The sequence below is a fragment of the Juglans microcarpa x Juglans regia genome, chromosome 7S (genome assembly GCF_004785595.1).
Source record: "Juglans microcarpa x Juglans regia isolate MS1-56 chromosome 7S, Jm3101_v1.0, whole genome shotgun sequence".
NCBI lineage: Eukaryota > Viridiplantae > Streptophyta > Magnoliopsida > Fagales > Juglandaceae > Juglans > Juglans microcarpa x Juglans regia.
In genome coordinates this window covers 19,279,654-19,306,974 of record NC_054607.1, presented here as the reverse complement: position 1 = coordinate 19,306,974, position 27,321 = coordinate 19,279,654, and the positions used below count along the sequence as shown (strand labels likewise).

The 27,321-nt window shown below is 32.5% G+C and overlaps 1 protein-coding gene and 1 non-coding gene across 2 annotated transcripts; both read right to left on the bottom strand.

The window, feature by feature from the left end:
• Positions 1-213: 213 nt before the first annotated feature.
• On the bottom strand, positions 214-1,199 carry LOC121240307 (metalloendoproteinase 3-MMP-like). The gene has a single exon (XM_041137704.1). The coding sequence runs from the start codon at positions 1,156-1,158 to the stop codon at positions 214-216; it is 945 nt and encodes a 314-aa protein (XP_040993638.1). The 5' UTR covers positions 1,159-1,199.
• Positions 1,200-19,275: 18,076 nt separating this feature from the next.
• Positions 19,276-19,414, bottom strand: LOC121241744. The gene has a single exon (XR_005935773.1). It is a non-coding gene; the product is annotated as a small nucleolar RNA Z247 (small nucleolar RNA).
• Between the last annotated feature and the right edge of the window lie 7,907 nt (positions 19,415-27,321).

Sequence of the window (27,321 nt, the reverse complement as noted above, 5' to 3'; positions counted from 1 at the left end):
TTCATGATTATCTAGATTTGACTTTAATAATAAAGTGAAAATTCAAACTAAATGCATTAAGACATAAATCTTAATGGCTAATTTATTAAATTATATCCCTGGTCTTCTTGCCAAAACATTATGGCCAACTTCGATTATTGTCGTAGTTTATTTTATAAGCAACAAATGCTTTATTCTATAATAATCTACTCCCATTATATTGTTAGACATTTTTCAAACATTATAATATAAGGCTCTAATTCCTGCAATATCATCTGCATTTAAGCCTTTAGTCACTCCCTGAGAGATAAAAGGTTCCATGATTGCTCCTTGAACTGAGCTATGTCCAAGTCCAAGTAGGTGCCCAATTTCATGTAAAGCAACTGTCTCCCAGTCATATGCACCAGGAGTAGCACCCACACTATAGCGCTCATCTGCATCATAATGGAATCTTCCATCTGTTGGCGCAAATGCATGAGCAATGGTTCCACCAGGTCCATCAAAAGGAAACCCATCTCCATGATCCCTTCTAAGAAAACCAATAGTGATATCTGCATTTGCCGAGGCTCGAGCTAGCGAGAAAGTGAACTGGGTGTTTCTTGCCCATGTTTGGAAAGCTCGTGCGACAGGATTCATGGCTTGAGTTGGGGTTCCTGGGAGAAACCTGTAGGTGAGATGATACTTTGAGGGTGGCCACCTTGGGGCACCTGGAAAGAAACTATAATGAGAGACGATATGAAATGAGCCCAAGTGGTGATGCTTTTTCTTATCCGATTGCATCGAGTTTGTACCATTGATGATATCAGCTACGCCACAACGAGGCATCATCATCTTTGATACTGTTTCAGCATCCAAAGTCCCAGTGGCCTTTAGATGATAATTTTGTTGGTATGTTTTGACGGCAGATTCTAAGAGTTCATCAAAATCATCATCATTGGCATGGGTGTTGTTTACGGTTTTGTGATAATAACCAAACTTTTCAAGATAAATTTTGAGGTCATGGATACCTTTGAGCTTCTCACCCTTGTGGCATCCCTGAAGATGCTTGACAAATCCAAAGGGCGATGTTTTTTGGTCAGAAGATTGAGGTGGAGTTGTTGCATGAGAAAGGACAGGAATGAGGGCAAAGAGGAGGCCGAGAGCTATCAAAGAGAAGAGGGGAGATCTTTTAGCAGCCATGAGTACTACTAAATGGCGAAATCAAGCAATTAAGTTGTAGGGATCGATGTTGCAGAAGGCTCATGGATTGGATGCTATTTATAGACTGCTAATAACCTTGTCTAATTAATGAAGTAAAGAAATTAAATAAATAAAAAAAGATGATCAATTAAATGATATATATATATATATATATATATATATATTCACTATGATCTAGAACGTACGTACGTACGTACATACTGCTACATACATATTAATTTAGAAAAATGATAAACACACATCACATTCATTTTAATTTAACAAAATATCCAATTAGTCAAAGAAGACTGTCTGTGGAATGAAAAGGAGGGAAATATATTAGCGATTTTGCTCATTTCAGTGCCCAAAGAATAGAAGGTGAGGATCATCTAATTTCCTGCAACAGGTTCAGTGAATTGTACGTACTAAAACAGAAGTCTGATGATCAATATTCGAACAGATCGATTTAACATCGAGAGTATTTAGTACGTAAAGAAAAATTGACTATTTACAATAAAAATGAATGTTTTCTCTGAAAGAAGAATCTATTTTTGTTATAAATAATTGGTCATAAATAATTATTATTTTTAGTATCATTGGTAAAACCTTCCATATTTCTGCTAATTTATTGTTAAGAGTTGTAAATAAATTAACTAAATAATTCCTAAATAATTCGAACACTTTCAGAAGGTTTTAATAAATTTCAACTTAAAACGTATTTTTTGAGACATCTAAAAAAAATTTTAGGACAGACCTATTGGGACGGCCTAAGGACGAAATTTTTTCATTTCAAAATTTTTGCAGAGGCTAAATGGAAACTTTTTAGGACGAAAAATTTCTTTCTTAAAAAGCAATTTTATTGTAGTGTTAAGAAAATAATTGATTTGTAAATGTTTTATTATATTAATTTATTAGGAAATTAAGTCAAGCTGATCATCGAGTAGAAGCTGCTGCCATGATTGATACCCAAGTCTTTCAAAGATATTACCAGATATATATAATTGGCAAACAATTAATAAAGCTCGTGATCTTAGATTACGGAAAACTTTCTACTGTCTGTACGTAATTGTTCTTGGCTCGTGTCTCTTTCATGCATGAAATGAAGTGCATCCCATTAATTTGTATCCTTTGTTCGATATAAGAAAATTATTTATTTACAGCTAGTTAATTCTTGTAAATTATTAATTATAGTTAAAATGAATCTGTTTTAATCACAAATAATCTTTTTATCACAAATAAATTATCACAAATATCTATTTTTTGAAAATTGAGAGCTGGGTAATAAGTATGTACTGTTTGGACATTGCAGGCAGGTCAAACATATATATATATATATATACACACACACACATTTTTAGTTGAAATATATGAGTAAAGGTAAGCAAATTATCAGAAAATCCAATTCGATCCGATCAATTAATTTTATAATTCAAGTTTTTAATGACTAATGCATTAGCAGATTATAGAATTGGAGGGAACTAATAAATTTATTTTTTTCAGGTTTCGATGATATGTATTAGAACTAAGGAATATGATAGTCCCACCGAGAAAAGAAACCGAATGTGTTTTTTTTTTTTTTTTTTTTTTTTTTTTTTTTTTTGCTTTCTTAAAAAGATACTAAAAAAAACACAAACTATTGATTTAAAAAAAATACTAATCAGTACAATATTTCGATATAGTGCATCGATAAATCTATCATTGTCCTAGAACTAATTAGAAGCTGCTCGCCGATCAATATCAATTCAACTCATATGTAATACCCATTTCTATTTTTCGGATTTGTCTAGTGGCCAAAATTAAAAAACTGGAGAGAGATCACAAATACATTTTCTGATCTAAACACATTTTTAACAATTTGGAGAGAGAGATAGATACACCATATGGAGTCCAATGCATTAAATGTTGTACGTGAGTAATATGGACCTAAATATTAAATGCAACGGTCTACACATGTATCTATCTCTCTTTAAATTGTATAAAGTATTTGGATGTTTTTGTGATCAGTTTATTGTGACCAAAAGATTATTTGTAACTAATTTTAGTTACAAATAATCATTTTGCTAAATTAACTATTCGTAAATAAGCAATTTTCTTATAATGTCAATAGAGATTTCCGTTTGTCAACGCTCATCAATTAATTCTGTATTCAGAAATAGTTAAAAACCAGCAAGATGGAGTTAAAATCTTGACCTAGCTAGAAGTGATAGAGAAGAGATCTAGCAATTAAGAGGAAGAAAAGATGAATGCCTTAACTCACACGGAACCGATGTTCAATCGAGAATTAAATTTGCAACAGAAGAGAGCTACATTATCAAAACAAACTCAACCGTGAAAACTAGACAAAATACTAGTACTTTGATAAGCCAAAAATATTAATGGTATATATACTAATATACATCTACACCATTATTATGAATGTGTTACAATGTTAGGCCCCGTTTGAATTTGGATTGAACTGAGATCAATTCAGTTCAGTCTAATTTTAAATTAAATCTAATATCTAAACATCCAATTCTCAAATCACTAAGAGTATTGATCGTAGTTTATGCATTTTTATATGCAAAATTACATCTTTTCAAGATTGATTTTCATTGGATTATGCATTTTTTAACTAAATAATAATAAAATGTTCATTATTTTATAATTTTTTCCTATAAATCTAGATGGTCTATTTTATGCATCTAGATGTTATATTTGTTAATCTGGATGGTCCAATAAATTAAAAGTAATGTTGGGGACCGAATAGAGAGAGAGACCGAATAATGTTGGGGACCGAATTATAATCTGGATGGTATATTGGGGTTCAGATAGAGAGAGAAAAAACATTAAAAACTTGAAGAATCACTATTTATAGCTATGTAAAAATTTAAAGATGCATAAGTCAATGTAAATAAATTTAAAGACATATTATTCAAATTTGAAGATGAAGATAAAGATGAATAAGCCATTGCTAGTGCTCTAAACTCATCTCAATTCAAAACTTTTTTACACGTGGGATTCAAAACCTTTTTCAACTCAACATCTCTTTATACACAGAACCCACAACCTCTTTCAACTTCCTAAAAATATATTTAAACTCATCTTAACATCTAAACATATCTAAATTCATCTTAAGTGGACACCACAAAATTCAATCCACCATCTCAACTCACTACTGTTGATAAAGAACTCAACTCATTTTAATTTAACTTAGCTCAACATCCAAATGAGGTGTTAATGTCTTTGTTCCTAATTCCCTCCTTCCAGGAGTTGAGAAGAACAAGCATCATTATACTGCTAGCTGCTAGCTAGTGCTAATTTCTGAACTCTAGATATAGAACATAAGACTAATTAGTTAATTGAGTTATTATACATAACTTATTAACCATTTAGGCCTTGTTTGTGTAATAATGTATTCTCAGATATTCTCAAATATTTCTTTCCCAAACATTACTCAAATATAAAATAATTTTCAATTTCAAATCTTCAACTTCTTAATTATCTAGTTATTATCCAAGCACAAAACCTAATACAAATTTTTCAAACTTCCAAATAAAACATAAAAAATAATACAATTTTTTCAAATTTTAAAATAAAAATAATACTAAAAACTTATGTTCAATTAGTTTTTTAACTTTATTATAATGTTTTTATTCAACTTTTTCTCTCTCATTTCCTCAAAAGAAAAATCTATTTATCAACATTTTTGTCATCATCATCTCAACATCCCCAGATGTGGCATTAAATGAAAAGTCCATAAGTGAAATATAATAAATAATCTACAATCATATAATATTACATTATGAGATTGTGAGAGGATATGATGGTAAAATAGATGATAGTAAAAGAGATGATGAGTAACATTACTCTTACTCAAAATCTAATAAAACAGCTTAACTCAAATAATTTTACTACTATTTATAGATATTTTGAGATATTCTAAGGTTTCGTTTGATTACACAATTCAAATAAGATGAAATGTGATGTTTAGTTAAAAGTTGAATAAGATTCCATAAAAAAAATATTAGTAACGCCTAATTTCGCTGAAGGACTGGAAAAAGGAAAATTAATTTGGTCACAAGGACATCCATCTAAAGCCTAAAGATGCCATTCATGAACCTTTGTCTTCACCAACCTCAAGCTCCAAATTAAGGATCAGATATATATATATATATATATATATATATATATATATATTTATTTATATATATGCAAGTTATAGTCTGAGACTACTCTTATCTTCACTTAATTGGGAAAAGTTGAACAGGAGCCATTTTGATTTCTTTTTTGGGTGGGGGGAGTTGTTGTTGGACTGTTGATATGGGCCACAAGATTTGGGGTCCATGCATGCCATTGCTTGAGCTTGAAATACAAAGCGCCCACACAACTTTAATGGCTTAGCCCAGATTCAAACTTGTGTTTCTACTTCTGGGCTTCTTCATGTAAAAGCAATCATACCTAAGAAGTTGTACAAATTCAAGCTTGGACTTTCCCAACAAAAAGTAAAGAAGCTAGCTACGCATTTAATCAAATACTTTTTTCCACCCTAACTAATTAGAGCAGTGAATTAAATATAAGCAAAGCTGTAATATATTTAATACAGGGGAACAGTAAAATAGCTTTTTTTCTGATCAAAAGAAAAAGGAGTTTAAATTTGTTTTGAGGGATTCAGCTGGTAAATGATGATGGGTGTTGGGCTGTTGGGGTTTTTGTAAACAAACAGGCGGCTAAACACGTTGGGTCAATAATTTAGAGCTTTATGATCGTACGGCCTGCCTATACATATATATATATATATATATAAATCTCAAAGAAAAAGATAAAGAAGTTTCTGAGGTCTTTAAGAGCTAGATAGCTGGCCGGGGAGGAGACGAAGACGAGGAGGAGAAGGCAGCAGCAGCAGCATGCATCATGGGCTTCCTTACTTCCTAGAGAACATCACCCATAAAAACAATAGCTTTCAGCTATAAAAGATGGATGTAGCTAACATGTATAGCTGCTGCTCTTAGCTTGTTGTATAGCCATAGACAAAAGGCTTAAGCTTTAAGTACATAGGGAGGCCGGCCTATATATCTATATATTGTTGCTTTATATAGAAGGGGACCTCTCCTCTCCTCTTCTCTTCTGCTCTATAAATGCAATAACTTGCTGGGTTTTACTTCTTTTATTTTTGCTGATCTTAATGCTTTGTTTTTCGACTTTTGACTCTGATCACATCAAAGTAAGCAAGCAAGCCAAGGGCAGTCTCTGTCTGTGTTGACACGATTTTAAGTACGTACAGCTAGGCCAGCTGCCTTCCTCAAGGACCCCCATCCCTAAAAGGAACAGTTATCTCACCCCAAATCCCTATATCGATCTATTCACATCAGCTTACAGGTCTTAACTAATTACTACTACTGTTACTGCTGCAAATTTCTTTCTGTTTTTAATGGAAATTAATTAATGAATGCTTAAGTTGAAAACTCTTAACTCTATTATATGTTATTATTTTCATCCAAAATTAATTTAAAGAGAAATATTATAGTAAAATAAATTTTATAAAAATAAATTTACGACATTAAATTATAAAATTATTTTTATTATAAATATCATATTAGTTTATGTCAATTTATAATTTTATTTTTATGATATTTTTTTATAATTGTAACACTTATCATATTAATAATTATATTCTAGTTTCAATTAATGTGAAAATCAAATTAATAAAAAAGCCTAATCTGGTCAACGGTTTAGTTTTATCTTGAGCTAGCTGGTTAATAACTCAACCACAAACACAAATGTCAAACTGCTCATGTGGCCCTTGGCCTGCCTCTCTTATCAGCACTAAAGGAAGGCTAGCTAGAGCCTAATGGTAGAGGCAGAACCTAAAGGTTGAAGACTTGAAGTAGCGAAGAGAGAGACAGTCCTGTACAGAAAGGGACATGACTCCTTGTTAAGGGTGACCTTCCTTAAAATCTAGTTGTCTATTTTTCTCGTATAGGGTCGGTGGCTTTCGATCCTTAAATCATCAATTTATTTATTTTCCTATTTTTTTAATTTTCTAATTCAGATTAACTAATCTATTTCTATTAGATTTTTATAAGTAGATTAATTTTGTTTATTAATAAAAATAACTAAAATAAAATCTATATTTCTATTAAATTAAATTTTTTTAATAAATCTAAATTTACAAATCTGGGATAAAAGACTGGCAAAAAGATAAATCTTTGAACTCAATAAAATACTAGGATATATATATAGAATTTTCTGATTTTTCATTTTAATTTTTAAAAATATATTTGGATAGAGAAAGTTTACTTTACTTCCCCAACTTGACACCTTCATTTGACCGCTGGTCAAAATTTTTTTTTTTTTTTACTTAGTGATTAAGGAAGTGATTTTAAGTGTATTGGTGTATTTTTTTTATTTTTTAAATATATTTAAATATGTTAAAAAAATGTGAAAAAAAAAAGAAAAAAAAAAGATTTTACGCTTTGCAGTATGCCCAGCGGTCAAAATGGGGTGGCATGGTAGCCGCCCCCATTTGGATAACTCTATATAAAAAACACACTAAAGATATAATTTATATACATATATAACTAAATATGTAATATTCATAAACATAAAGCTTTTTTCCTCTACCTCATGAATAGTTTTAATTCTCCTTTATTCTTGATTTAGAGGAATCGCCAATATTCTTATAAGTGGAATATGTTGTAATGATTTTAAATAATAATCATTACAAGAAAATTGCTTGTATATATGTTGTTAGTTATTTATAATGAAAATAATTATTTTTTGTTAAATTAGTCTATTCTCATCACAAATAGTCATTTTCGTAGTAAGTAATTTGTCACAAATAATCATTTTTTCTTATAGAGAATCCGCCGATTGATCTTATCGTTTAGATTTCATAAAGTAATTGATCGATTATTATGTTACAGATCGGGACAACATGATAATTAGCATGCAGAGAGATCAATTGGAGATCTAGAACGTGATGAAGAAGATTATCAATTAAGTTTAGTACTCAAGTAGGGTCTTGATATTAATTTCGGATCAACTTACAACATAAGCCACAGCTAGGGTTTGATTCTTGGTTTAGTTCATGTCATCATGCACAGATCATCAGATTCTCCCTCGTATATCATGATCATCAGTATACAATGTTGTAGTGAATGATCAGGTCTCCGATATATCGACATGCTGCATATAGATCAGCATGCATGAGAAACACAGAGGCAAGGATCCAAACCATCAGCTCATGCATTACAGTTTTTTTGTGACAGATACAACGCGTGCATGCATTATATACTCATCGCAGATTACAATTTTAAGTATTTTATGCATATATATATTTATATATATATGATTCGTGCATTCGTAGATTAATTGCTCACGCATGCATGGGTTTTCCAGCAATCTACGTACGGGTGATCATCAGAATCAGATGCTATAAATGCATGAATGCATGGACTATAATAACAATGCTTCGCTTTGAGTTGGGAGATCAGCCACGTCGATGGTACACGCATGACCTTGATTAGTCACTATTCATTCCATACTTTATATTTAATAGTTTTTTTTTCATATAATGTGAAGTACTATAGAATAATGAATAATGACTGATGAGAAATTTTTTTTTTTTCATATATATGAAAATATATATATATTCGTTAATTTTGGAATATTCTGCTAGCTGGTGTTACAAAAAATATATATTATTTTTAGCATAATATATTACGAAGAATAAAATCTAGAATATTGATCAGCTTTGTAGAGGGACATAAAATTGACCATATTTTTTTTCTTATAATATTATTATATATTCTCCCACTTCTACTTGTAAATTCCCCAGATAACATATATATATATATAGTCTGCAGGCATCGTGGGAGAGAATCCGATCCACCAGTCACGCATGCACGAGTGAATAAGAAAGTATGCCTATTTTCTTAATTTATTATATTCAAGAATTTAAAACATGATCAATTAAAGCACAATGTTTTTTCTTTTACCAAATACTCGATTTTTTCTACAAATTAATTAAAATTTCTGTTGGAATTAGGAAGATCGATCTCTATATATAGAGCAAGAAATTAAGGGCATATTTGGATAGTTAGATGAGATAGTTTTAGATAAGTTGAATAAAATATTATTATAATATTATTTTTTAATATTATTATTATTTTAAGACTTGAAAAAATTAAATTATTTATTATATTTTATGTAAAAATTATTTAAAAAAATTATAATGATAAAATCTCAAATAGATTTATCCTCTTTGTATCCAAATGAGCACTAAAAAATCTATGTATATAGGCCTAGCTAGCTATAGGTACAAAAAACGCAGGAGTAATGAAACATAATATATTTTTTCTAATTACGGAGAAATATATTTTTTTTATGGGAAATACGGAGAAATATTAAAGAAATTGGAAAGGATCACACGACATGTCGACAACATCGCCGTTGGTCGGCGATAATTTAATTGGGAAAAAACATACAAAGAACCTCTTTGCACGTGAGTCGTGACACCTAGAGAGTACTCTGATTGAACTTTCTGCGTTACAGAAACAAATAAACAGATTAATTAAATAAGGAATCCATTAAAAAACTAAAGAAAAAAAAAAAAAAAAGGTTGATGAGAAAGAGTGGAAGGACCACGTACGGCACGGATAGAGGAAGTAAATGAAAGAACAGTATAATAAAAATTAAAATTAAAATTAAAAGTAATAAAAAGAAAGAATAATTAAAATTTAAATGAAAATAATAAAAAAATAGAGAAAGAATATAAAATGATGGGAAGAAGACAAGCAAAGCTAAATTAACGGAGGTGGCGTGTTGTCTCCAAGAGTGGGTACATATGAGTAGGTCCTCCAATAATTTTCCCCACACTAATGCCCCAATCAATCCTCCACCTTTTTTCCACCATTATTTTTTTTTTATTATTGCTATAAATAATAGGAAAAAGTCCTCATTTACTACTCTACTCATGATGCTTTCGGTTTTAAACTTTTTATGCTTATGTAACACCGACAAACCCTAATTAAATAAAGAGTTCAATTAGAGAGAGTCGGTGCACGGGTTAGAGGGGTTAACTAATTTGTACGTACGTATATAGTATTATTTGTACTAAACTTTTGCACGTACATATATATATATATATATATGTGTGTGTTTATATATTAACTCGGTTTTTACTCAAAGGTTCTGATATCATGTATAAAGTAAAATAGTATACAAAAAAAACACTAAATAACACGTACTATCAATTGATGATAACTTGTTGGCTCTTATGTCAAAATGCCAATGACAACTCGTACAGTCGATTAATGGTCTGATATGAGAAAAAATAGATTGAAAACTGGATATAGTTGAGAAAATTTTGTGAGAGGTAAAACAAGAGGAAAAACTTTAAAAGAAATAATACACAGAATCAAGTCTGACATTAGCCAAGGACTTTGATACTACAGTGCAAAGTAAAAATAAAATATATAGAATATATTCATAATACTCTAGTATGTATGGTAATATTCTAATATACATATATATGTATATGTATAGAAAACTCAATCCATCATCCTCTTAATTATCAGTACCCTCATGATGCTCTTATTTGGCAAACAATAATTGGTTTATAAGTAATGAATGATAAATAATTTTATAATTATTTAATATCACATTAGAGGATGATCACAAAAGGAAGATGGCAAAAAGGATGGTATAATATTAATTTCTTGTGTGTGTATACACATACATATACACAGATTTTTTAGATCAACTTCAAAGAAGTTATATTGAAAACTATTCTATATATACAACTCATGATGATCATCAAGCTTAACTTTGAGGGGCAAAAAAGGAACTTTGGAGGATGCTTCATGAAAAATTCTTAACTCTCACATAAGAGTTTCAAAAAATTTGAAAAGTTTTTGAGACCAAAGGAATAAGGTAGGTAGCGGATCGAGACCCTAATCTTGCAGTTCTGTGTCCAATAATTCTCGAAAGAAATCCTGTATCATGCATTTACAGATTTAAAATCCAGGAAATCATGGGTAGAATGCTGTAGAATGTACAAGTTTGACTTACGGACATAGCTACTAGCTCTAGGCCGGATGATCTATATTTTTCAAGTTTTATTTGATCGAGAGTAGTCGAGAGTAGAAGGGGGGCCGGGAAAGGGATCGAATGAAACATATATATAATAGATAAAATGATCAATATTAACTTCTTTGGGATGTAAGTTTGAATTTTGAGTTACAATAATTTAAAATATATTTTAAAATTTAAAAATATACTATTCATATTCAAAAGTAATATTTTATTATAAAAATTATCTCAATTATTTTACTTTTCAATTTTAATTTCCCATAATTTTTACTACTCTTGAACGCTCTTTTACTTTTATTTTCGTGTTTAGTTTTGAAATATATGAAGGAAGAAATATTATTATTATTTAATATATAATTAGTGTAATTGTAAATTTAAAAAAATTATTATTAAAAAAATAATATTATATTATTATTTTGATTAATCTAATGTGATGTTATGGCTAGTGATCAGGTTTTAGATTTGTGAAAAAAATATAATTTTTATTAAATTTTAAAGATGATTTTAATAAAACTAATATTAATGCTCTTAAAAGGGGCCGGGAAAGGGATAGAATGAAACATGCTAATTACAAGCTAAAATATGCATGAAATAAACACGTACAAAATGTTAAATATTGTAACCCTTTTTTCTTAATTGCCAAATGAACACGAAATGCAATGCTATATAGCTAGCTGCTGAATAATGAGTATATTGGCAATCAGGACTTCCTGCATTCACCTCTTATCAATAAATGACCACCAAAACCTTTCATCAGTTGTTGGAAGAAGAGAGATTATGTGCCTTTTTGAACGCCATACGTACGTAAGGATCGATATATCAACCAACCGAATCCTAACATCAGATTGGATATTATATATAGAGGTGTACGCGGTAGCCTTATGGAGGATGAAAGCTAGCTGAGAGAACTAGCTAGCTAGCTAGCTTTTTCACTCCTCTTTGACTCACTTTTAACCTAAGTAACGCATCCTCCAATAAAGTTATCTCTATTCGTAAATTATAAAGTATATATAATATATCTGTTAATTTATAAATTTAATTTTATAAAATCTTTTTATATATAACTACTTTAAATTTCTATATATTATAATATGGTCATTTATTGTAAAATCACAATTTATTTTAAAAATTTAAACTAATAGAAAGATGTAGATTTAGTATTTGTATCATATTCTAAACACTCTTACTTACGTGTGTGTAGACTCTTTTTCAATGGGTGACCTAATATTAAATAACATCGAGTGTAGAGTCAGAATTCGAATTTAAAATAGTAGATTGATGTACATTTATTAATGAGAAGAATTAAATTTAATTATTTATATTCTATTATAAACATTTACTGATGTACCTGATGTGGATCAGCAATGCCTGCAAACAAACAATACATGCATCCGTTAGAGCTAACCTTATAAAGGATTAATCAGGATGATCATCAGTAACCTAATTAACCCAAAAAAAACTTGTCGATCTCGTGTATTGATTTCAAATCAAGTAATTATTTGTCATCTTGTGAATCTAAAATCTCTAATAAATAATAAAAAGGGGTTTTCTGTAGTCAAACCATTACCAAATTACTCAGATCAGTTTAAAGAATGATGCATAATATTGTTTTAAAATTACATATATAGCTTAATTTTATGAAGAAATTATATTTATACTTGTGAAATATATAAATATTGTGTAATTCTTTTAAAAAAAATAAGTAATAACAGAACTTACTTGATAAAAAAGTAATTTTTTAACAATAAATTCTATTATTTTTTAAAAAAATTATATGATACGTGTACACATTATGTTTTTAGCAGCTTGTTTTCATAAACTGATATGTCATATATTCTTACACTTTTTTTTTCTTTTTATCAGCTGATTGCATGCATGCATGCAGGAGCAGAGTAATAATAACAGTAAGATCAACAATAGTTAATTAATTAAGTAAAAAAAAAAAAAAAAAAAAAAGGAAGATGATCAGTACTCATTAAATCATATATATTCCCTATGCATGATCTAGTACGTACGTACGTACTGCAACAGACTGCAGACATATTAATTTAACACAATATCCAATTAGCCAAAGAAGGCTGTCAGTTGAATGAAAAGAAGGGAAAGATATTAGCGATTTTGCTCATTTCAGTGCCCAAAGAATAGAACGTGAGGATCATTTTCCTGCAACGGGTTCAGTCAATCGTACGTACTAAAACAGAAGTATCTGATGATCAATATTCTATCAGATTTAGGTTATATTTAGGTATTGAATTAAATTAAATTAAATTGAGATGATAAAATTTTATTATAATATTATTTTTTAATATTATTATTATTTTAAAATTTAAAAAAATTGAATTATTTATTATATTTTATGTTAAAATTTAAAAAAATTATAATGATAAGTTGAATTGAATTTAACTTACAAACGAAACATTAACATCGAGAGTATTTAGTATTGAAAAATTGACTATTTATAATAAAAATATTGACAATCCAAATTCAAAGATATTACCATATATATATATATATATATATATATATATATATAACTGGCAAACATTTAAGCTCATGATCTTAGATTAGGGAAAACTTTCGACTGTCTCTTTCATGCATGAAATGAAGTGCAATCTCCCAGTAATTTGTATCCTTCCTTTTGTTGGCATCATAATTTTCTTGCGATGCTGGATCTGAGTTTTGGGAATTGGGAGCTGTGTAATATGTACGTACTGTTTGGACGTTGCAAGCAAGTCAAACACACACCTCTATATATATATATATATATATATATACACACACATACATGTTTGGTTGAAATATATGAGTAAAGGTAAGCAAATTATCAGAAAATCCAATTCGAACCGATCAATTAATTTTAAAATTCAGGTTTTAATGACCAATGCATTGTCAGATTGTATATAGAAATGGAGGAAACTAATTAATGCATTTTTTTTCAGCCTTCGATGATGTGTATTAGAACTAAGAAAAATGATAGTCTCACCGAGAAAAGAAATCAAATGTATATTTTGTTTTTTTTTTTTAAACTGAGTTTTTTTTTTAAATATAACAAATAAAAAAACACACACACAAATGATTGATTTAAAAAAAAATACCAATCAGTGTAAGATTTCGATACCGTGTATTGATGACCCTAGTATTGTCCTGGAACTAATTAGAAGCTACTAGCCGATCAATATCAATTCAACTAATATGTAATACCCATTTATATTTTTCGGATTTGTCTAATGGTCAAAATTGAGTATGGAGTTGGAGCTTAATCGAGTGACCCTAGCCAAAATTAACAATCTAGAGAGAGATTGTAGATACATTTTTTTATCTAAACACATTTTTAACAATCGAGAGAGAGAGAGAGATACACCATATGGAGTCCAATGCATTAAATGTTGTGCGTAAGTAATATGGACCTAAATATTAAATGCAACGGATCTACACGTGTATCTATCTCTCTCCAAATTGTAGAAAGTATTTGGGTTAGAAATTTGTAAAAAAATCTAATCTCCGGTAATTGACCTACAACTAATTATGAGCACTAATTGGGAAAAGTTTAATTTCTATGCATCAACTAGTACTTGGTTCCAATAGAGATTTCCGTTTGTCAACGCTCATCAATTAATTCAACATTTAGAAATAGTTAAAAGACTGATTAGTTAATTGAGTTCTTATACATTAGTTAATTAATTCAAGTTCAAATCTTAAACTTTTTGATTATCTAATTATTATCCGAGCACAAAATTCAATAAAACTTTTCCAAATTTTCAAATAAAATACAAAAAATAATACAACATTTTTAACTTTCAAAACAAAAATTATATTCAATCAATTTTTTAACTTTATTATAATATTTTTATTCAACTTTTTCTCTCTCATTTTTTCAAAAGAAAAATCTATTTATAATCTTCATCTTAACATCCCTTGATGTGTCATTAAATAAATAGCCCACAAGTGAAATATATTAAATATATAATGCCACATAATAAGATAATGGGATGATATGATGATAAAATAGATGATAGTAAAATAGATGATGAGTAGCATTACTCTTGATCAAAATTCAATAAAACGTCTTAACTTAAATAATTTCACTACTATTCATATATATTTTGAGATATTCTAAATATGTAAATGAGCTCCTAATGTTATTCGAAGACTTGGAGAGACAAAAGTAGTACTAGTACTGTAGGAAATCATAATCCTTAAACCTTACTCTAGCTAGCTAACTTTCTTTAATGTACAACTATGCATACATGAGATGGATATATGGTAGTTGATAATTAAATATAGGATACTTAGTTCTTTGGGAATTTGGTCAATAAATGGAGTCGTAAGTCCATATATATATATATATAACAATAGTCGTATCCATCCATATATTAATACGAATTACAATTAGAATGTGCTGAGGAGTTTGAATAATAATTATATATTCTGCAACTTTTAATTACCTTACTTAAATATTACGAAAAAGGAAAAGTCATGCAGCATGGTGCATGATTAAAATTATCTGATCATCTCATGATCTCGTAATTGACTTTTCCATGACTGAGCAATTGAGAAAGATGACAAATTTTCCAAAATTATGGAGGGGCCCGGGATTTAGATCATTCATATAATATATATAATATATATATATATACACACATATATATGTATGTATGAGTCTGAACATGCATGAAATTTAAAGAATTTAAATATGAGGGGTAATTATTCTCGAGAATTGTAGTACTACGTGATCATCTGGGCAAGTTCTGTGCGATGGTCAACTGTATATGATGGTACGTGAGTGCAATAGCCCGCAAGCTGTCTTCCTTTTGATCAAGTGTCAACATCTTCATATCTATTACATTTTGGTCCTTACATGCACTAGAGTTGTAGCTAGCCCTCACCCAAACCTAAAACTTCAGCAATATTCCCCCTTTTTCTTCGTCTCTTCGTCTACTTTCTTTTCTTATTTGCAACTACTCCTAAATATCACTTCTATATACATAAAAATTAAATTTGGAGGTAGGGACTCAACAACATTACTATATATGTCATGTACGTGCGCTCGCTCTAAAAACTGGCATGCGATATTATACGTGCGATCGATAATTTCATGGTTTGATAGTCAAAATTAGGTCATAGGTTCGAGTTAAAATTACAGGTGTAATGTCAAATACCGTAAAATACTTGCCCTTAGTATATATTAAGGCCTCGTTTGTTTTTATAGATAAGATGAGATGAGTTGAGATAAAAATTGAAAGTTAAATAAAATATTATTAAAATATATTTTTTAATATTATTTTTATTTTAAAATTTAAAAAAATTGAATTCTTTATTTTATTTTATATGAATATTTAAAAAGATTATAATGATTAAATGAAATTAGATGAGAAATTTTATAAAAGTGATCGAGCCCAGTAACCTTCAAGGAAAGGCGCAATAACTTTTGAAATAGCTAGCTCGCTAGGCTCTATGATGTACCATAATTGGTCATAAAATTTGGAGTGCTCAACTTGTACAAACAAGCATGGATCCATGATGATACTCGGTATCCATCATGCCATGGTTGGTGCAATATACATATCTGTCTGTACTCGGCCATCTGATAATTATGGTACTTTTTAATTCATAATTATTATCTATATATCACGTCTCTGGTTTAACCAAGTTATAATTTAAGGCATTAATATTTCTGTCCAACTCATGATATATACATATATATATATATGTATATATATAGGCTTTCTTTCATGTTTAACTAGGGCTAGCTAGCTTGGTAGCTGCTCTAATTACTTAATTATATTAATTAATTAGATAATCATCCAACTAATTTCTTTCGATCTCATATTCTGCATGATCTTCCGATGTTTCGTTTGGATCTTTGGCAAAACAACAAACAAGAAGCAAGATCCTGTCCAGACAACATGCCAAAAAATCATGATGATTATCCTCCAGACAACTTCTCTTTTAATGCAAGTTATATTGCACATTTGATGTAACAAAAGTTACCTGTTTGATGAGCCCAACTTTATTTTCTGTGTCTTTTAATTTGCTTTTTTTCCCTTCCTTTTTATGAGAATGATTAGCTTAAGTACTGTACATTCTGATTCGAAATGGTTTTTCACATGGGCATGCAACCTTCTATAAATTACTCATTGAATCTTACACACACGTACACACACATGCATCCTGTCCAGGAGGCAAACTAGGACTAAATTAATTAATAATGACCCTAATTAAGTTATATAATACATATTGGACCGACCTATTATTAATGAGAAGTACTATAGTCACAAAAAAATTTCACAAAATTAAATTTAAAAATTGACATAATTTCATATAATACAACATTAGATCTATTTTATAATTAATCCAAGGTAAAACATCGATCAAGTCATGGTCACGTCAGTTTACATGAGTTTACTTTTGTACCTGTAGATCTATCTGTGACTAAATTATTTCTCATGATTACTAATATATATATAATTGTAGGAACTTGAGATTAAGTCAAGAGTACAAATTATATAATGTGTGCTTAGTTCTGAATCTCTGATATTGAAGGAGACAGTACTAACGCAACACTTTCCCAGTCTAATGGGCGTACGTACTTAGAGCTCGTGTGGTGTTCATCATGATGTGTTTAGAGTTATTGCATGCGTAGAATGTACTTTGGCCGAGTGCTTTATAAATAACACGCATGCATGCATGCATATTTTAAACGCATCTGATCTTTGTCAATCATCTGTTTCAGTAATCGCTGATCAGTAAACTACGTGTTAAAAGAGGCTTAATCGAGTCTGGGCTACTCCTACTCCTGTTCCATTAGTACCAGTACTGCTTGCGCTAGCTGTAGGTACACTGCTATATTTACGTGCACGCCAATATTACAAGGATTTTCCGTATAAATATATATATATATACGTATATATATTCTACCGTAAGCTTCGGGTTAAACTAGGATTAAATAATCAAATCCGGGCGGGTCGTGTACGTACATTACTGGCTGTAAAAGATGCATGCATGCATGCATAATTATGCGCACAAATTAATATAGAAGGCAGGCCAGGGTGTATATTATAATTATAATTAGAAGCAGAATCCAGAACAGCAGCCAGCACTACTCGATCCTCTAGTCTAGCTTTCTTTCTTTGTTTTTTTTTTTCAATCCTCATGAAAAGGCAAAAGTTGTGAAAAGGATTCGTTATGGGTCCAATATTAATATTACTTGTAAATTAAGAAGCGTACGTACATCAACTTGACACTAATTAACAAATTAAGCAGCTGCACTTTAAGCTTGGAAATTATAATTAAACAAGTGCTTTTCCAAATTTACGAACACTTGGCAATCGATCGAGAGATCAAAAGGGAGATCTATATATTGATCGATGGTGGCGTGCTTTGAAAAAGAGATCAACTCCCACCATAGATGCTCACGATCGGGGTCGTGTCTCTCTTGATCTTTAGGGAAGATGGGGATCATCAAGTAATAGTTGAATTATGATTAACATAGCTAATTGGTTTGCATATATATATATATATATATATATATATATATATATATATAAGTCATGTATGCATGTATAAGTGTTGAAGACCAAGTCAAAGATATAGTTTTTGTGATGGACAAACCTGCTCCATTTCCCACTTGAATTTGGTCAGGTCCATCATGATCTTCATTATGAAGATTGAGATTGTTGACATCATTCGTCAAGTCATGTGTGGCTCCTGTGTTCAGATGCCAATCAGACTCCAAGTTGTATTGATTTGATGCGACCATGGCTTGTCGTTGTCGGGTTGCATTGGAATTATCCTAGTAGAAAATATCAAATATGTGAAAGCAGTTTTTGGCATAATGTCCAAGGTTTTCACATACTTGGTAGACAAAGGAGGTGCGGCTAAACTGTCCATGGCTAGAATAGTTATTGTTACCACCACAGTTAACACGCCCCCAACCTTTCTACCCTCCATTACGGCCTCATCTGTAATTTTGTGGAGATAGTTTGGTCGCAACATTGGCAGTAGCATTGATAATGGGTGTGACTTGATTGTGATGGTCAAGTCGAGACTCACTTGTTAGTAAAAGAGAATAGACATCTTCAAGTTTAAGAGGATCTGGCCCTACAGTAAGGGTGGAAACCAGCGACTCATAATCAGTTCCCAAATCGACAAGGATGTAAGAGATTATGACATCATCAGAGAGGGGCTGACCAGCAATTACAAGCTCATCCGAGAGCTTCTTGACATGAAGAAAATAATCAATGACAGAAGAAGCGCCTTTGGTGGCAGTGGCTAGCTGAGTCTGAATATGAACAATATGAGCCTTTGACTTGGAAGAGAAACTTTGTTCAAGGGATAGCCACACGTCTCAAGACGTGTTATAGTTGATAACTTGAGCAAGGACACTTTTAGTAAGAGAGGTCATAAGAGTGCTTAGAATGAGATTATCCTACTTTATCCATTGTAGATAGGCAAGATTTTACGAGGGGGAGATATCACTAGTGTAGGAAGAACTTTCCAGGATCGGAGATGGTTTTGGAATAAAACCATCAATGTAACCGAATACATCTTGATCTTTGAAGTATGGAACCATTTAGACTTTCCAAAGAAGATAATTGTCACGATAGAGCTTGGCTGTGATCATGTGGGCCATAGCTGTAAAGGTTGGAAGTTGGGATTGGTTTGGATTGGAGTTGGAGGAGACAGACATTGTAGAAAGTAGGACGTTAGTCGAGAGGGCTCTCTGATACCACGTAAAATTTCAGAATTCTAATATATTTGTAAAGAAGTCTTTTTTATTGTCCTCTATAATTTACGTGAGTACTACATGAGATTTATACAAGAGTTGATTGTAACAAAAACATGTGAATGCAACAAGAATCCAAAATTCAAATTTACATTTGAATAAACACAATAAACACAAAATTGATTTTTAGTCTAAAACGTGCATCTTTATTGGCTATAGCCTTTGTTATCACATATACATGAATAGCCTTAATTTATCAACTGGAAAAATTTTTGTGTCGCGACATGTCGTTTTTAACGAAAATCTATTTCGTTATCATAAAAGCCAATCTCCACCAAAATCCACCAACTCCACCGTCCTTGTTCTCATCCCTTATCATCTCGGTCAAATGCCTTCTTCCACTTCACCTATTTGTGATGCAGGTACACGTAACAATCAATTCTCCATATCCCACTTGAACGCAAGTTAGCAAAGACATACATCTCCATTGCGAAGAGAAGAGAATGTGTCTCCTGGCAAGGATGCCGAATCACCTCCTAAGCTGTCTCCTTTGGTGCAACCAAGTTCCTCTCCACCAGTCCAAGAAATGTCAGTCCCGCCAGCCCTAAGGCACTCTATAGTCACCCGATGAAGAAAAAATACAGTCAAGCCAACTACACCCTTTCCAGGGATTATTCGTTATCCATTACCGAAACCACTTATTGCTTTTGTTACCACAAAAATTTTGAGCCAACATGTTACACAGTGGCCTCCAAATATCACCAATGGCGAGAGGTGATGAACAAAGAGTTTGATGCATTGCTATGAAATGGTACATGGACTTTAATACCACTAAAACCTAACATTAATGTTGTAGGTAGCAAATGAATATTCAAGATTAAAAGGAATGCAAATGGTCAAATTGCACGCTACAAAGCAAGGTTAGTATCTAAAGGATATCATCAGCAACATGGTATGGATTTCAATGAGACTTTAAGCCTTATGGTCAAACCGGCAATAGTTTGTACTGTTCTTTCACTAGCCATGACTCACAACTGGTACCTTCGCCAAATTGATCTTACATGGAACCTTACAAGAAGAAGTGTATATGGTTCAGCCTCCTGGATTTCAACATCCTCAATATCTGAATCACCTTCATTGTCTCAAGAAGTCATTCTATGGCTTACGGCAAGCCCCTTGTGCCTGTTTTCATGGCTTACAGAAAAACTCAAGGCCCTCAATTTTTACAATAGCAAGGCAGATACATCTATATATATTTATCACACCTCTTATGCAATTCTATATATTCTCATATATGTTGACGACATCATCATTACAGGACCAAGTTTGGCCTATTGATCAGTTAATTAATGAACTGGATTCAGATTTTGCAGTGAAAGATCTCGAGTCTCTAAGTTTCTTTCTGGGTGTTGAAGCCATGCCTTATGATGGTGGTTTATTCCTAACACAACATCGCTATATTGTTGATCTCCTCAAATGAAGTTCTATGGATAAAGTCAAGCCTTGCTTGACTCCAATGGCTACTGCCACTTCTCTCACAACAGATGATGGAGAATCTTTTGAAGACCCTTAGTTGTATCGCAGAATTGTTGGACGGTTACAATATCTTTCATTCACTAGACTTGATCTCCCATTCACTATATACAAGGTTAGTAAATTTATGCACAAGCCACGTGTTCCACATTATCAGTCGGTTAAACGTATTTTATGTTATCTTAATTTTTCTCTTTCAGATGGATTATATATTGTCAAAAGTCTAGATTGAGTATAAGTCACTGGCAAATACTGCATCTGAGATTCAATGGTTGAAAACACTATTGACTAAGTTTTGCATTCATACATCTTCAGCACCAGTGTTATGATGCGACGATATAGGTACAACTTATTTGTCTTCTAATCCAGTGTTTCATGCCCGCACAAAACATATAGAATCAACTTCCATTTTGTACAAGATCAGGTGGTGAGTAAATGTCTACAAGTTAAATTTATTTCAAGTCGAGATCAACTTGCCGTTTTATTTACCAAATCGTTGAGTGCTACACAGTTTAATCTTCTGAAGTCCAATCTTACGTTACGAAGTCTTCCCTTACGATTGCCGGGGGGGGGGGGGGGTGTTGAAGACCAAGTCAAAGATACGGCTGTTAGAGACCAAGTCAATGAGGCTACAGTGGAAGCGGAGCAGATTTGATCTTGGGAGTTACCGTAATTGTAGTATACTCAAATGTAAATGTGAAATTTGAATTCTTATTACATTCACAAGTTTCTGTTACAATCAGTTCTTGTATAAATCTCATGAAATACTTACGTAAATTATAGAGGACAATAAAAAAGATTTCTTTTCAAATATATCAGAATTCTGAAATTTTACAATAAGCGACCAACGAGGAGATTCGGGGCCCTAAAGGGCAAGGCAAATTAAAGGGTATGTAATAGCTAGGCGGCAGCAGAACAACTTTTCTTTTCTACTACTTTTTCATGAGCTATAATAGCTCATGCATGGGCGATATAGACAAAGTCATGCATGGAAGGCACGCGATATATACCAAGCAACGGGAGTTGAAATTCGCATTCATAAGAACTTGAAAATAATGTAGTTTAATCCCAACCTCAGGGAGTGATGATATTGAGCAAGGGTATGCACGTGCAAAGATAATGATCAGTAAAATTCTTATATCTTGAACTAGCTAGTAGTTGGGCAAGTTAGGGATCGAGTGATCAGAAAGTGAGGCCTTGATGCAATATGTTGGAATGTTAATATATTTAACAAATGCACGTAAATGTTTGTTATAATTACCTGATGCATGGGAATCTGAGTCCGATGAGGCTCGACTGACATATGCGATGTTAAAAGCACTGGACTACTTCAAAAAAGTAGATCAGCACAGAACCTACAATAAGATATGAGTATTCCTAAGATTTGGGTTAAAAGCGATAGATTTGGACGAGAAGTGGTATTCGTTGGATTTGGGTGAGTAACGATTTATTTCTCAGTTAGGCAAGGAGAGTGGCGACATCAGTATTTTAACTATAACTTTGGCTCTAGGCATTAGAATCGCGGATATGATCCCAATTCGAAAATCTCTCTTTGGTGCGTATGTTGTGGTCACCATGATTTGCCTAGTGGGCCCCTTATCGACCCCAAAATCAGCCCTTTTTTCCTTCTGAATCTTCACTTTTAGCTAATTCTTCCATTTTTGGTCAATTTTCTTTTATGATAATGTTTATCTTTGGTAACGATTTTATTCCGTATTCTTAGGCTAGATTTTAACTATAATTATCTTATTTCGTATTCTATTATTTGGCCTTACTTACAAATTTTTCATTTTTCTTTAGCTATTTAAGCCCGACTTGTGGGCTTCAGAATATTATAATTGATTTATTTTATAGTAAAACACTAATCTCAGAGTTTGTCTCTATTTGCGATTTTTCTCAATCTCAAGCTCTAGCTTCTATTGTTTAACTAGCTGTCAAAATAATCTCCTATTCTGGCTTGACGTCATTACCTGATGTAATTAATTAACAAAGTCTCATAATTTGGAGTCTTCCCATCACAAATTCTTTATTTCTTCGGTAGGATTTGCCAGTAGCACATACTATTTCTTCTATCGATTTGTATAGTTTTTAATTTTTCTTTCTTCAATTTTAAACATCTAAAGATGCATGGATGCTTCTTAATTAGAAGAGTGATCACTTGTTAAAATTTCAAAGGAAGATCGTCATCAGCTAGACGAAATTATCTCGATCGAATACATTAGCATGAGAAGTGGAATTTAGAAATGAAATTTATAATTTATTGTTTTAGGACGTTTTGCTTAAATTCTGTGGGTCATGAAGAGAAATGAGAGAAAAGAGAAGATGAGAAGAAGAAAAACAATGATATAAAATCTGAGAAGTCTTTTGTTGCTTGAGAGAGCATTTTTGTTTGTTGCTCAGCATAGTCCTTTGTTGCCTGGGAGAGCCTTGTTACTCGATGCAATCCTTTGTTGCTCAAGCAAGCATTGTTGCCTGGGTGAGTATTGTCGCTCGGGGCAAGTGTTATTGCTCAGGAAGAGCGTTGTTTCTTGAGAGGCCTTTGTCAATTTCTTTTGGTGGTGGGCAAAGTGTTTGCTAGATTCTTCTTTTTCTCCATATGTTTTGTTGGGCGAGCAGACTCCCCAACGTCTCTTGTCTCTCAAGGTGAACATTGTTGCTCTATCAGGTCTTTTTTTGTTGCTGGGTCACGTCTTTCCTTGTGTCACAAGGGCGAGTATTGTTATTTGGCACAGTCCTTCATTATTGCTTGGAGTAAGCAGTGTTGGTTGTCCTAGCTCCTTACTTGAGGACGACTATTTTTACTTGCAATTGTCCTTCCGTGGTTTTTGGGATGAGTGTGATTGCTCACCCAAAGTCTCCTCGTTGCTCGGAGTGAGCAGTTGTGCCTGCATGCCCATTTGTACATTCATTCAGGCTAAGTACCCGCATGTCCATCCGTTCATTCTTTTAAAAGCCTCGTAGAAATCTGAGGAACTTCATGGGGAGAACATCCAAAACTCAAACTTGTTAGCACAAGTGAAAGTTAGATCTCGTGCTTGGGGTGAGCAAACAAGAGTGAGCTTCGTTGCTCGGGTTACTCAGAGTATTTGTTGCTTGGCAGCGAGCATTATTGCTTAGTCAAGCCTTTTTGTGTGACTTGAGAGAGCGTATTATTACTAGGGACGATCCATCCTTGTTGCTTAGGGTGAGCTTTAGGGTCCACCATGCTTGGGCAAGTTTCATGGGCTGCCATGTTTGGACTAGCTTCATTGCTATAGTTTTAGTTTAATGCTCAAGCGGGCTATGCGAACTCTCGACTTCTTAGTTTGGGTGAGAAACCCAGGGGAGTTTCATTGCTTGCATATTTGATAGCATAGGTAAGTCATGTATGACACAAGTGAACTCCATTGGTCGCCTTGATTGTTGCCCAGTTGCTCGCCCAAAACTCTCCATGCATGGGTCTAGCTGACTATCTGCCTTGCTTGCCTTCACTAATCCCTACGAGGGCGGGCTACGCGTTTAGAGCCTAGGCAAGGTTCATGGTTACTTGCCTTGATCATTTCTAGGATGGGCTCATTGCTCATTAAGTGCCCACCTTGCTTGTCTCTCAATCGTACTATATTGCTTGCATGGGATTTTCCTAGCACTGACAGGTCAATGCTCGTTTCTTGGGCAAGCTAAATTGCTCACCCAGGTGTTCTAAGCGATGGCGGGTATAGTGCCCACTAGACTTATTTCCTGGGTGAGAAATGGGGTTTGCCCGGGATGTTCTGAATGCTCGATCGAGATGTCCAACCTTTGACGTGGTTGGTGAGGCTTTTGCCCCTAGCGACCTGCATTGCTTGTTCATGATTTTTTGAGCACTCGTGTGAGGTGTTCCAAGAGATGGACCAGGATTCTAGAAGATAAAGTAAATGAAAGATAAAGAGAAACAACAGTGAAACTTATATGTAACTGTTATGTAAAACAGGGTTGCGGTGCAACTAGTTTTGAGAGGTTGCGGCACAGGGAGCTTCTTGGCCAAAGGTGATTGATGTGGACTGGGCCACGTCCACCGTGGAGGATGTGCTAGGTCAGTTTTTCAATGATTTCGATTTGCTTTGTTTTTGGTGTTTAAAATAAAGGCTGCTATAGCTTTTGTTGGCGGTCACGGGGAATCTCCTAGGCGATGTAGGAAGTTTGTTCACAGTGGCCCTAACGTTTAGTTTTGTGTGGAACAGTCTCTAGTGGACGAGCTAGGATGTAGCTGGGACTCTATTCCTCTTCTCCCACTGTAACGCTCCGTTGAGTGCAACACCTCATTTGCATTGAATTAGCTTTTGTTGGGTAATGTACTTGTTGTTCTGAGAGTAATTTGTTGGATTCCACATATGTCGCCAAACTATTGATGCAATTTTGCAGCGTGATCGAAGAGCAACAACGCAGATGGATGGCCAACCATGATGGATTAGACGTTATAAGATTCTTGGGTAGTCTTCCATAAAATAAATAATATATGAAACATATAAATTGTAAATAAAAAGAGAGACAAAGATATTTATGTAGTTTAGTATAAATGCATACATCCACGGGTCATTTGGAGGCAAAATCTATTATATTTGATGATTATATAATCTCTCATGACCTCACATAGCTTTTAATACAATAGAGAAAATATGATATAGTAGAGATTGGAGAAGGCTCTTTCCTTTTGGACAGAGAATCCAGTTGTATAAAAATAGTAGTATTTCTTAACAGAGTTGCTAGATCCCCATGTTTGTAGTGGTTTCCTTATTTTATAAGAAGTCTCATTCCTTCTTTAGAGTAACTAAGACTTACTTGCATTATGTCACTTTTACTATTTTGTATGTCAGTCAATTTTTTTTAGTTTTATTTCTTCTTTAGCTTTATCTCTTCATTTTACTATTAGTAATGACCTTCCAACGGGCTATATGCCCAATTCATTTTATATTTAACATCTCATATTCACTAAAGTAAATTCACATATCGATATAGTTTTACGTAGTAATATCTATTTTATAAAAGAAATAATTTTGTGATGTGACGTAACACATCAAGACAATCATTATAGGTTTACTTTTTACAAAATAGTTATAGTAAAGCATTTCTCAATCTCTTAATAATCCAATACTTAGACAGAAACACAAAGTGAGATTATGGCGACTGATGGATATTGAGGCCTACTTTTTGTTTAATGTTTATGACTCCACGTTTATTTAATGATAAATGCGAATAAATTATCATGAGATAATGCACGCGGCGCGTAATTCCCACGCTGCTGACCGATCAGTACTCGGTACTCCATTAAAATCATGGGGATGGGTCCTTTAAAGTTTAAGGTGGTGGGGCCGATGGAGCCTCCAATACGGACTGCCCAGATGGAATTGAATGGATCGGAAGGGCTGGTTTTATGAACAACATCTCCGTATGGATGGAATGAATATCTTGTATTATTTATAAATATTAATAAAATAATTTGTAAATAAAAATAAATAATATTAAAATAATAACAAAATAATAGTGAATAATAATAAATTATTTATAAATAATTTAAAATATCTGAAACAAACAAGCCATTGCTGTCCAAAAGCAAGCAACACATACATATATACAAGTACAGAACACAGTGAAAGAAAGAAAGACAGACAGACAGACGTTAAAAACATATATACGTGTATATGTTTGATTAATTTGCTTAAAAACAAATGAAGGAGAAATGTCGTGCGACTTTTGGAGGAGTGTGTCCTTTTTACGTGTCTTTTTTATTACCATCTCCCCACCTGTAGCTGCAGCTATAGTTAGTGTTATTATTGGAGAGAGAGAGAGCGAGCGAGTGAGAGAGATAAAGAGAGTCT